Source organism: Lepisma saccharinum, chromosome 21 (assembly GCF_977018435.1).
Source record: "Lepisma saccharinum chromosome 21, izLepSacc3.1, whole genome shotgun sequence".
NCBI classification, from domain to species: domain Eukaryota; kingdom Metazoa; phylum Arthropoda; class Insecta; order Zygentoma; family Lepismatidae; genus Lepisma; species Lepisma saccharinum.
In genome coordinates, this window is record NC_139249.1 from 63,505,882 (window position 1) to 63,519,723 (window position 13,842).

The 13,842-nt window shown below is 37.9% G+C and overlaps 1 protein-coding gene across 1 annotated transcript in view; it reads right to left on the bottom strand.

The window, feature by feature from the left end:
- Rpn10 (regulatory particle non-ATPase 10) overlaps positions 1-13,842 on the bottom strand; it is a 75,879-nt gene that overhangs the window by 16,756 nt on the left and 45,281 nt on the right. The window contains exon 6 of the mRNA XM_083142646.1: positions 3,096-3,182. Coding sequence (XP_082998772.1) covers positions 3,096-3,182 — 87 coding nt within the window. The remainder of the gene's footprint in view (positions 1-3,095; positions 3,183-13,842) is intronic.

A 13,842-nucleotide genomic window follows, 5' to 3' on the forward strand; every position in this document is an offset into this window, starting at 1 on the left:
AAGAACTAAAACTTTCAGTTTTTGCACAGAGTAGTGAAATTGATAGTATACGATAATCATTGATGCTCTGTACAATGCAATGGCTAGAAGCTGATGAATCCCCAAAACACATGCTAAAATCAACCCTTCGTCCGAGGAAGATAATGGTGAGTGTTTGGTGATAGGCTAAGCCTTGTTTCCATCATATGAAAAACTCAATATGCTGACCAAGGCAGAAATTTTATTTTATTTTAAAACATAAACTAAACGTAATGTTTCAACCTTCTAGCAAGGTCTTCTTCAGACTCTGTGCCAAATACAAATTAAACAAAATACAAAACAGGAAGATATATACACAAAAATCCAGGAGGAGGCCAAGGAAATAGAGAAGAAAGGAGAAGAAGACACAATGAACTGGAATGGGGGACTGAAGATAAACAAAGAATGGAAGAAGGTGTTAGAGTGGAAAGAACGAGAGCGAAAGAGGAATGAAGAAAGAAAAGAAAAAGAGAGCGAGATAAAGAGTCCAACCACTTTCCAGATGATAGGAAATGTTAAGCTAAATCGCCTGTCAGGTGAAAGTACACTTGACAAGGGAAGGCCACCTGCTGGAATGTTCCAGAAAAAAAAAAAACTTTTTAATAATCTTTTGTCTGGGTAGGGGGGTGATTTTTGTGTATATATATACAGATGGGGGACAAAATAATACGAACACCTGTGAATGTAGAGAAAATCTTTATTAATAGGGGGTTGGACCACCCTGTGACTGAAGTACACTTTGTATGCGACGTTGGATGGACGCATAGAGGTCATGCACAATGTTTAAGGGAATATGGAGCCATTCTTCCTCCAGAGCAGTCTCCAATTCCGAAAGTGTGGCTGGAGGCATACTTCGAGCACGAAGTTTGGACTCCAAATATCCCCACAAAGGTTCTATAATGTTCAGGTCAGGTCAGGGCCATTCAAGATGTCCTACTTCATCGGCATGTTCTTCAAACCATGTTTGGACAGACCCAGCAGTGTGGATAGGAGCGTTGTCGTCTTGAAAAAGCGGTCGGTCCCCAGGAAATAAAGTCTGGACAAAAGGATGGAGATGATCCCCCAGAATGCTGCGATAGTGACTGGCATTGATCTTCCCATGCAGAAAAACAAGTGGTCCCACACCATGCCAAGATATCGCGCCCCATACCATAATGGACCCACCTCCATGCTTCACAGTCGGCAAGAAGCAGTCAGGATGAAATGCATCTCGAGGCGTTCTCCACACATAAACGTGCCCCGTGGTCTGAAATAACGTGAATGTTGATTCATCAGACCAGATGACTTGTTGCCACTGCTGTGGGGATCAACTTCTGTGAGGTCTGCACCATTGGCATCGCTTGACAGCATTACGTGATGTCACCAATGGCTTACGAATTGCCACTCGGCCATGAATGTTTGCAGCATGGAGTTCCCTTTTGACAGTTTTGGTTGAAATGGGGTCCTGGAGATGCCTGTTCATTCCAGATGTTATCTCGGATAACGATTGGTTGTGCTTTCGGGCCACTATGCGCTTCAACACCCTCCTATCCCGAGCAGCAAGCTTTGTCTTTCGTCCACTGTTGTGCTTTGAAGATGCCATATTACCTTGTGTTGTGTACGCTGTCATAACGGCTGATACTGTGCTCCTTGCACACCCAACAAGCTTTGAGGTTTCAGTCACCGTGGCTCCAGCTGAACGTGCTCCAACAATCATGCCTCTTTGGAACTCTGTCAGGTCTGACATTGCAGTGTCTCTTGAGAGCGTATGATAGACGAATGCACCACCAATGACTGCTGTTGGCGAACTAATACCTTCCCCTTCACGGCCACTAGGTGGCAGACTTCAGTGCCAGGTGGTGCTGCTGTACTGCCGGTGTGAAATGTGGCATACGTTTTCACAGGTGTTCGTATTATTTTGTCCCCCATCTGTATCTTCCTGTTTCGTACTTTGTTTAATTTGTACTTGGTACAGAGTCTGAAGACCCCGGCACCCACCCAGCATCGAATGACATGGGTACCTGGGGGGTAAAGGCGGTCAGGGGTGTGAAGCTGATCACATCACCCCCCCCCTCTCGACCGGATCAAGAAAGTGTGGGGCGTTACCCCCATATGCCTTCATGGCATGGTGCTTAGCACAGGGGAGCACTTTACCTTTTACAGTCTGAAGAAAACCTTGCTAGAAGGTTGCTTTTAGTTTATGTTTTAAAATAAAATAAATTTCTGCCTTGGTCAGCATATTGAGTTTTTCACTATTTATTCTTGAAAACTGATCAAACAATGAATACTGAGAAGTACTGCAAACAGCTGGAGCCTAGATTGATCAACAAAAATGAAATTTCAGTGCTTCAAAACAAAGTGAGGTCCCATGTGGCAAGAACAAAACTGCAAAAACTACAAAGCTTGCACTGAGACTCTTTTGCATCCACCATACTCACCATATCTCTCGCCAACTGACTACCACTTTTATAAGCATTTGGATCATTATTTGGTGTAGAAAAGGTTCACCAATGAAGCAGCTGTCAAAAACAGCAACAGAATGTTGAACTTCTATGAAAGTGGCATTAATGCACCAGTTTCTTGTTGGTTGAAACATATAGCATCCATCAAATGGTGCATATTTTAATTAATAAAAGTTCCTTTCCACCGAGTTACTATTGTTTGAAGTTTCACTATCAAATCTGACATTTCATGTGCAACAACTTAATAGTTTCTTAATGTTCAGGTCTTTAAGTGATAATCGGCAGTCACTGACAATCTACATATGTTTTTAGCAGAGCATTTCAATGCAGAACTGGTAAAATGAACACCTATGTTTGTCAGTAAAAGTTTTTTTACTTCTTTAGGATATTATTGAATTTTCTTGTCCATTAAAATCCTGGCCCTATTAATTACAATTTACATCACTGTGCATCATGACTTTACATGTTTATTTGTGAATGGAAATATGTAAAAACTTTATCAAACCATTACAGAACATACTCCAAGATTATATACTTTAATCTGGTAGAAAATGGGAAATGAGAAACATTTAACTATGGTGAGGAAAAAATGAGCATTTTAATGTAAATGTTTCAATGTACAATATTTGTACTTACCAAAGCTAATTCCGGATCTTCATTAGGATCTACGCCAAATTCAAATCCTGATCCTCCAAGACCTATACCTCCAGATCCATCTTCACCCTTGAATAACACAAAGTATTTCATTAACAAAAATCATGAAAATAATATGTTTCATTTTTCAGATCTACTTCTTGGATAACTTAGTGAAAAAAAGTCATAGCACCCCTTTTTTTGTGCAAATTTTGAAGAAAAAAAACATTTATGAAAATTGACTTTGTCCTGCTTTTAATGTACATGCGAAACTATTAATAAATGAACTTTGTGCACAATATGATACCAAGGATTTCCATACTGCGAAATTCACAAATTTTACAAAATTTCATGCTGTCTGACACTGGCTAATATCAGATGCAAAAGTAGAATATATGCACTATTTATGGGCACATGTGGTGGAAATACATTTACATATACACACAAAACAAACTACACTACTGAAACTACTTTTGTAACAAGTACATAAAAATAACAGTTTCAATAGAAGCTGAGATACCACAACCCAAGCAGGTAATTCATCTTCTATGGGCAGGTGGAAATGGGAGTACTAATATGTCATTAAGTGTCAAGAGTGATTTTCTGACATGTTCTATTGACAACCACGCTAAGATGGCGGATGGACTAGCTTAGGCTTAGCTTAGCTCCGTGTTTTAGTTCCAAGTGCTCGCAGGTGCGTAAAGTCGGAAAGTTAAAACTATTGTTCGGGGCAATAATAAGCTGGTGTCCAAGTTCTACGTGACTTTTATTGTCGTTTGTGATATTGTGTCGAATTTTGTGGACAAAAGAAGATGCACACTCGGAAACAGCGAAAGGAGTCCACCACGCCGAGTGGATCGGGCAACAGGAAGAGCGGTGGCCGAGGGGACAACAGCGGCCACCCGTCGCCCACCCAGGCGCAGGGATCCCAGGAGGTAAGCAAGGAGTCTCTCATTGAGACGATAGAACATTGCGTGAAAACGCAAATAAATTCCGAAGTAGTGCAAAAGAGTTTAGCAGACTTAATAGTAGAGAGGGTCACAGCTGCTGTAGTTGAAGCGCTTCAGCATAGCCTCAACTTCAACAGTGAAAAAGTGCACGAGTTTCAAATGCAAATTGCGTCGTGCGAAAAAAACATTGCCAATCTTAGCACTCAATTGGAAGAAAAAACTGCTGAACTGGAGCAATACCAACGGCGCCAATCGATCAGAATATTTGGTCTCCCTGAAACGGACAATGAAGATACCGACAAAATAGCGATAAAACTTTTCGAGGATCAGCTTGGATTGACAATTCAAAACGGTGATATTTGTCGTTCGCATAGGACTGGTCAAAAATCCAACAGACCACGTCCTGTAATCGTGAAGTTTGTCAGTTACAGGACAAAATCGCTGGTTATGAGGAACAAAAGCAAACTGAAGGGAACCCGGATCTCCATTCACGAAGATTTGTGCAAAGCTCAGCTGCAGCTCTTGCATGAAGCAAGAGAAAAGTTTGGTGCTGCCACTACGAGAGACGGGAAGATCCTCGTCATAAGGGACAATCAAAGATTCTTCATCTGTACAAAGGAAGAGCTGCGGAACATGAAGTAAAATGTGCCTGTTGTGCCTTGGAAACTACACGGACAATGACAATCCTTTACAGTTTTCTGGTTCATGATCATTAACCTTTCATCATATTCACTTCTCAAGACATTATATACACATCCGTTTATTTCCACAAAATAGCGTTGAAACCTCATTTTTCCTCACAGATTTTTAAACGTACATATACTTTTTCCATTTTGTCAAATTGCCTATTTCTATATTTTTAAATTGCATCTTGCATATTTGTATTTTGAATTATTTCTTTCATTTATATACACACATTGTTGAAATCTACATTGTTGCCCAAATTTTGCAACCCTAGCGTATTAACATATATATAGTATATATACCCCTTTGTTTTTTGTGTATTTTCTCGTTTTGCTTATTTGTATCATTATTTATAGGTATCTATGTAATCATTTCCTGCATTCTTGTATCCTACTCATATTTTTTATCTTACTCATTTTTATTAGTAGAATATTTTCTTTTTAAAATCGTATATTCATAATTACTTATATGTTCCAAGCATGATGAATAAGCCACATACAATTACATTTTGGATGACAAGATATTGTTTACCTTGTTACAATATTGTAAGACTCAATGCCTCGTTTCTGCCAGGAAAACTAAATGTATATTACAAGACGTTCCAGGTGCTTATTGTTCGGCTAAACTGGAAAGAAACCAGGCTCCGTGAATAGCCCACGTGATGAGGTCAGTGGAGTCCTCTCCCCTCCCTTTAGCTTCAGGGACAGTTATTTCCGTCAGGCACATTCACCCCCTCATCCCCGAATCAGCTATTGTCAAACGCCGCTCCCCAAACAGAAGCTAAGCAACGGCCTCGAGTCATTCCCCAAAGAACTGAAAGTGTGTCACTTCAACACGGAAGGTCTGCTAAATTCTTTTGACGAATTTAAGTACATAATAAACAAATTAAATTTTCAGATCATAGGAATTACCGAAACGTGGCTTAAACCACATATTTCGAATAACACGGTAGCATTAGAAAATTATGATATTATCCGTAATGACAGATGCGATAGGACTCGAGGAGGCGTTTGTTTATATATACACAAATCATTACAATGGAAAGCACTCGAATTGCCTATTCAAAAATATAATGACGTCGAAGCCTTAGCTGTCGAGGTAACCGTACAGAAGGTGAAGGTCGGGATATTAGTCGCATACAAACCTCCTAAAGTTAAGTATACACATCTAAGCGATATTGGGGATATCGTGCAATATTTTCATTTGAATTATGCTCATTACATTGCGATTGGTGATCTCAACGTAAATATGCTGAAACAAAATGAACCCAACACGCGATTCTTAAACGACATCATTGCCGAGGCTCACGGTAAGCAAATCCTCACAAAGCCCACGAGGGTAACGCCAACGTCAAGGACTTTAATCGACGTTATCATCTGCTCTGATAACCTGAAGGTGACCCACGTCGATCAGAATATAATGTCCGGTATATCAGACCATCACCTAACATACGCCGTGTTCGGAATCAACTGCACCAAAAAATATAACAAATTGGTTCAAGTCAGAAGCTTTAAGAACTTTAACGAAAGTGAGTTTAACAAAGACGCGAGAAATATTAATTGGGACTTAATATGCAGCAAACACGACGTAAACGAAGCCGTTTTTCTCTTGAACAGCAACATTATTGCGTTGGCTGACAAACACTTTCCAGTAAAAACTTTTCGAGTAACAAGACCACCTGCCCCTTGGATATCTGAAAAAGTAAAAGAATTCTGGAAAATACGCGATTACTTTCACCTGAAGTATGTTAATACCGGAGATCAAGACGTGCTTCTCTCTTATAAATATTTTAAAAATCGTGCGAAAAAAGCCGTGAGAAACGCAAAATTCTACCATTATGACAGAGTTCTTAATGAAAAAGTTAAAAACGCTAGAGCATTTTGGCAGACATTAAAACGAGAGGGAGTTGTTACTAATAAGTTTAACCAAAAATTACCTTCAAGTGTACTCAATGCGGATGCAAAAAACTACTTTTTTGTAAATTCTGCTTGTCAGCAAACAAACACGACCGAGATTGAGAAATTAATCGAGTCATATAAAACACGGCAGACAAGCGGAACCTTCAAACTGAAGAAGGTTAATGAGGCTACCGTGTTGAAAGAGGTCAAAAAACTACATTCCAATGCCAAGGGTCATGATGGCATCAGTCTAAAAATGTTGAGACTCTGCATCCCACATTGCCTACAGAGCCTAACTCACATCTTAAACTGCTCTCTATCGCAAGGGGTATTTCCCGAAGATTGGAAAAAGGCCGTAGTGACGCCCGTACCGAAAACCACTGTTTCCCTTGATGTTAAAGATCTAAGACGAATAAGCGTACTGCCAATTATGTCTAAAGTAATAGAACGCATAGTAAAAGAACAATTAGTAGACCATCTGATGTTGCATGACCACTATTCTCCACATCAATCAGGCTTCAGAAAACAGCACAGTACGGTAACGACTTTAGTTAGCGTTGTTGATGACATAGCCAAGGGGATGGATAATGGTAAAATTTCGTTCCTGGTACTCCTTGATTACACCAAGGCATTTGACTCCATAAATCACAACCTCTTGGCAGAGAAATTGAAATCTATTGGCATAAAAAATCAAGAATTGTTATGGTTTCGGTCTTATCTAACGAACAGGCAACAATGTGTAAAATTAGTACATGATAATAAATCGTGCATGTCTAAATGGCTTGATATCAAACAAGGAGTACCACAAGGAAGTATTCTAGGACCTATCCTATTTTCCCTATACATCAAAGATTTTAATGATGCACTAAAACACTGCAAATACCACCAGTATGCGGATGACACACAAATATATATACAAACACCATTAAGAAACAGTGCAATGGCCCTAGAAGCATTGCAACAGGACCTCAATTCAATATCTAAATGGTCGGAACGTAATGTACTCAAATTAAATGCATCCAAGTCTTACATTTTAACTTTAGGCACAACGAGTAACCTCAAAAAGTTGGAACAATTAAAACTCCCCCTCCCTACACTGAATAATTCCAAAATACAGAAAGTAGAAACAGCACGCAACCTTGGCATAACATTGGACGAGAATCTACATTGGGGTCCTCATGTCACACACACAATTAAAAACTCGATAGCCAAACTGAAATCACTTTTTCCATTCAAACATATGCTAAGCAAAGAAACGAAAACTCATCTAGTCAACACACTTGTAATGCCAAAAATTGATTATGCTTCCCCCGTATTTATGAATATCAACAGTGCCCTAAATTACAAGCTACAAAAACTTCAAAACAGTTGCATAAGATTTATACTGAATGTCAAAAGAAGAGAACATATTTCCCCGTACTTACAGGAACTTAATTGGTTAAATGTTAAGAATAGGAGAACATTTTTGGCATTGTCGTTATTGTACAGGATCCTGTACAATAAGGAACCAAGATATTTATATGATAAAATTGCTCCGTACAGGAAGAGAGGAAAACAAATTAATCTTCGTCAAAAAACACAATTCACGATTCCTGTACACAGAACAACATTCTATGGAAACTCTTTCATAGTCACCACAATAAAAGAATGGAATGACCTCCCCCCACCACTGACCTCAGGGGAGCTTCACCCTAGAACACACAAATTAAATCTAAAGAAGCATCTACTGTCCAAACAATAGTGTCTGGATTTGTCTTTTCTGTAATGAATAGGAATTAGGTATTGGTTTTAGTATTAGCTGTAATAATTCTATTCTAATTGTGGTTTTAGATTTAAGTCTGTACCTTCAGTACATTAATTGTTTTACATTATAGGTATGAATGTTTTATTTTTATTTTTTACTTTTATTCTTTCTACTGCAACAATGATTTTCAAGAAGTGTTAAAGTGTCAATTGTAATATGTGTTTTTTTTTTTAAGGGTTTGTTGTAAGAACGGCCCGCGAGGCCGAAACACGCCCTCTCAATAAAGACGATATTATTATTATTATAAATACACTTAAAGAGTGTATGTTTTTTCCAAACTGCGCAAGAATAACAACCATTTCCATGTAGTTCTGATTATGATTTATCATAAAAATGGGATTATTTTATAGTTTAAGTCAACGTATTGCCACACTTACATAGAAAAGCAACAGTATCAATTATCCTCTTTTGCCTCAGATATCACAACAAATATAATGGTTACATAAAGCAATGTAAAATTTAGCATCCCAAACTAAAACAAGTATTGCTCTCTCCACGAAAATATTAAAGTCAAGGTCAGAGCTTCTCATTGTCCTCCACCTCCAGGGTTGCCAGCACTTCTTCTTAGTTGCTCAATCCACACAGCACTTTGTACATTTGTGGTTGACTTCAGCTTCGCTGGTGTATTATGTAAGGGTAGTTTGGTTTTGTATTCATTATAATGACATTGAGGAACAGCATCCTACGTGTAATACAGTACATTAGTAGGTGGAAGTAATGGTGGTGTTCGTGCCTGCTGAACGGACATTAAAAAATAAATAAATAGATAATCATTGGAAACGTTTACAAGTTTTTCTGAAATCTTGCCTATTACAAAGAAGCAAGGAAATGCATCTTTCACTTTGGCAGAGGCTTTGATGTAGTAGCAGGGGTCTCTACGAAGCTGCTGTCTCTCTTTTGCCAGCATTGTTGTTAAGAATTCTTTCCTCTCTTGTTTATTCAGCTGGCCCGTTTGTAGTTTTTGCTTTACATTTTATAACAATTTTCTTGGAATGCAATATATAATGTTGTATATTGTATACCATTGGCCTTCCTTGAACAAGCTTGGTTTCTTTCAAATTACAAAACATGTGTTTGTTGGCTGTGGTAAGATCTTGCAAAAATGAAACACCTCCTCGGTGACGAATTTTGCTCTTGCCACTGAAGTTCACTGGTTGCAGTCCAAGCCTTGTGTTCTTTGTGAGTGTCCATTCATCAATGTGATCCAATCATTCATTCTCATCAACGTGATTGATCAAAAGTGACAGAAAAGTGGTACTAAATAACACAAAGACACAAAAATTAAGTCAATTGCTATAGCAGTCTTCACTTTCATTGGCTTATTTTCATAGAAACCTACTAAAAGCTGATTGGTATTAGAAAATGTTTGCTTCATGTTTTCTATATTTTCAAAATCGCACCCCCTTAATTTGATTCTACATTCGCCAGCACCCTTATATGATTAATCAATCCTGCTGCCACCACTGTTATAGGGAGTTAGCCAGTGATGATATCTTACATAACATAACCTGAAAAGTTTTGCAAATCTTGGAAAATTTACTTTTTTACTTCACATGCTTATACATTTTGTGTATAAAATATGTGGGTTGTAAGTAGTGGCAACACTGTCAGGAAAAGGTGATAACACTGTGCACGTGCTATCAGGCAATGAGCAATGTCAGTTTGGGCCCATGTCGATGTGTGGAGTGCCAAAAGTGGTCGGTACAGCAAATGCTGTGGTGTATGTAGGAGGTTGAAATGACCACCATTTTCTGTACTGCTCTAAAACATGTTTACAAAGGTAGAACATTGATTGTGGATAAAAATCCAGGTTGCCTGTGGGAAAAGTGCACAACAATATCAGCAACACTTGCATGAAGCCTGTAGCAGCAATACCTAGCTGTATCTGATGGTTACAAAATGGGCAAGTAAATTTCTTTAGGAGGTTGCAATGCATTCATGAGAACAACCTCAACATGAGGAAAATTGCATCATGTGCAACCATCAGGTAAGGCTCGTTATTGTTGCTTCATGCAAGTTTTGATCACATTCTTGTCTGGTTTTGCCATGATCAAACTTGGATTTTGATCCACAATCACTGTTCTTTTTTTGTGACATGTTTTAGAGCAGTACAGAAAATGGTGTTTATTTCAACGTCGTACATACATCACAGCACTTGCTGTACCAACCACTTTTGGCACTCCACATCAACATGGGCCTAAACTGACATTGCTCACTGCCTGATAGCACATGCACGGTCTCATTACCTTTTCCTGACAGTGTTGCTACTACTTTATTTACAACCCACGTATATACTGTAGGCATCTATGAACATTAAGAATGTTTCACTATTTTTCCCAACTCTGTTGTGTCACTGTTTCAATTATTTTTTAGTTTTAAGTAAAAAAAAAAAATTCCTTGTGAATTTTATGGAATGGGCAAGAAAATATTTCGGTTTACAAAATACCTTGTAATGTTATTTACGTTAAGTACATTAAGTCTAACATATTTTTTTTCGGAATTATTATTGAAAATTGAAATTAATGTTCTTTACATTAAGAAAAACTAAATATGCTGACCAAGGCAGTAATTTATTTTATTAAAAACATAAACTAACGTAACGTTTCAACCTTCTAGCAAGGTCTTCTTCAGACTCTGTATCAAGTACAAAAGTAACCAGATACAACAAGAAGGGTAATATATATACACAAACATTACTCCCTCCAGACTATTTAGAAAGTTGTTTGGAACTTTCTAGCAGATGACTTTCACTTTCCAACTCTACTTTCACCTAAAAGGCTAAACACAATTACTTCCATATAGAATGTGGTTGGACTTTTTAATCTCACGCTCTTTTCCCTTCATTTTTCTTCCTTCTCCTCTCCTCTTTTTCTCTTGTCCTTTCCACTCTTTCCAACATCTTCTTCCATTCTTTGTTTAACTTCAGTCCCCCATTCCAGTTCATTGTGTCTTCTTCGCCTTTCTTCTCTATTTCCTTGGCTTCCTTCCATTTTCTCACTAGTTGGGGGACTGAAGTTAAACAAAGAATGGAAGAAGATGTTGGAAAGAGTGGAAAGGACAAGAGAAAAAGAGGAGAGGAGAAGGAAGAAAAATGAAGGGAAAAGAGCGTGAGATTAAAAAGTCCAACCACATTCTATATGGAAGTAATTGTGTTTAGCCTTTTAGGTGAAAGTAGAGTTGGAAAGTGAAAGTCATCTGCTAGAAAGTTCCAAACAACTTTCTAAATAGTCTGGAGGGAGTAATGTTTGTGTATATATATTACCCTTCTTGTTGTATCTGGTTACTTTTGTACTTGATACAGAGTCTGAAGAAGACCTTGCTAGAAGGTTGAAACGTTACGTTAGTTTATGTTTTTAATAAAATAAATTACTGCCTTGGTCAGCATATTTAGTTTTTCATAATCATGGAAACAAGGCTTAATGGAGTTATATCTTTACATTAAGTACTATTTTCTAACATTTTTTTTAAAAATTATTATTGAAAGTTGAAATTGTTCCTTATTGGCAACACTGTGGATGGGTGGCGTGACCTCAACTGAATTAGTTTAATGGCTTTCGCTTTAGTAAGTTATATAAATGTACCTTTTTCTCAAAACTGTCTTGACTGGAGTTAAGCAACTTGTGATCTGAATCCATCATAAACAGGGGAATATGGTTCCCCACAATCTCCAAACTCGGCATTTAGGAGGAAATGTGATCAGTATAACCCAGCAAGTTTATTTGATCTGAGTGAGATCCGGAGCCACTTTAACTCTTTTGCTGCGGAATTCTCTGGCACACAATATCCCTTGGCTGCGTAATTAAATTTGAAAAAATATTTTTTTACAAACAAATAATTTTCACAATTAAATTGCGTTATATATGAGAGAGAACTTACAAAATTCATTCCTTGCACTGGAAAACCATTCTGTAGTCCCTGGTGGTATAATAATTTGAAAAATTTTGAAAATTTGGAAAAAAAAAAAAAATAAAAAAAAAAATAGAAAGAATAATTTAAAAAAATTACATTGCAAAATATGTTATAGAGAAATTACAAAAGTCATTCCTTGCACTGGCAAACCATTCTGTAGTCCCTGATGGTATGGTATTTCTCAAAACACGGGATGACGCAGAGTGGTGGAGCGGCGTGGAAATTCGTAAGTAGTATCAAGATACTGGGTGGCGAAAACTTCAGTTTGTTCTGCTGTGTGTTCAAATACTGAGCGGGGGAAATATTTGATAAAACAAGAAAATAGTGTGCTAAATACTGTACTGTCACCAAGTAACTTAGCACTTGCCTGTGTCGAACTTCCCGCACCTAGATCAATGCTGCTTTGCACTCTGCTCCATGATGTTACGGACGGCAGTACAAATTCTTCATCAGACACTACACAATCACTGTCACCACTTGAAGTCTCATAAAAACTGTCGCTATTATCACCACAACTTAATTTACCTTCTGATTCAACAGTTGAGTAACATCATTATCAGACAAGTGTTGACGACTTGACAAAGCCATGTTGTTTACATTCGAACATGCATTTGAAACTGACATGTCAGAGCACTCAAAGCTCGTAAACGAAGGCGTAATTAGCGACATCATATCGATATAAACAAAACTACAAGTTCAAATAGTTCCAAATAGTATCAACAGACGTCTGAAGGCTACTAAAAGTGACGTACTGCGGAAATGCGACACCCGCAGCGAGTGGAAGTATGGACTCGCAATAATGCGACTTCCGCGGAGCAAGGCACCTGGCGTGCTGTGCATAAATGCGACGAGCGCAGCAAAAGAGTTAAGCAGGGACAAAGACACAAAAATTCCAACCTTAGATAACCCACCCTGGGAATAGAACCAGGGCTCAAGCGTTGCAATCAGACACCCTACCAACTTCACCATCGTGGCTCATAAATACAGCGAAACCTTGATTTTACGTTCCCAGATTTTACATTTTCCTGTATTATACATTCAATCTTCATGATCCCAACATAGCAAAATGCTATAAAACTTTTCTCGATCTTACATTTCTCCGCATTTTAAGTTTATTTCAGCTTGGTCCTCTGAAAAACGTAAAATCAATGTTCCACTGTCTCAATTATATGGCATGACAAAAATACAATGGAAGAGTTGGAAAACATTGCTAATTCAAGACATAGCGCATAATTATCTAATATGACTTTATTGTTTTGGAGTATAAGTAGAACAAGCAATATGTACCATTAAGAAAGACTGCAGTTATATGGAAACTAAATATATACTAAATTAACAGTTTTGTTTTCCGAGCCTTTAGCTAGTTATTAGTAATGTGACGAAGCAGAAAATTTTATCAATTCCGATGTACTCATTAATACTTTAGAACTGGTAACGACGACAACATGTAATTGATTTCAATGTGTGTTATTAGTAGGGTGATACCAGAGGTATTGGTATTGTAA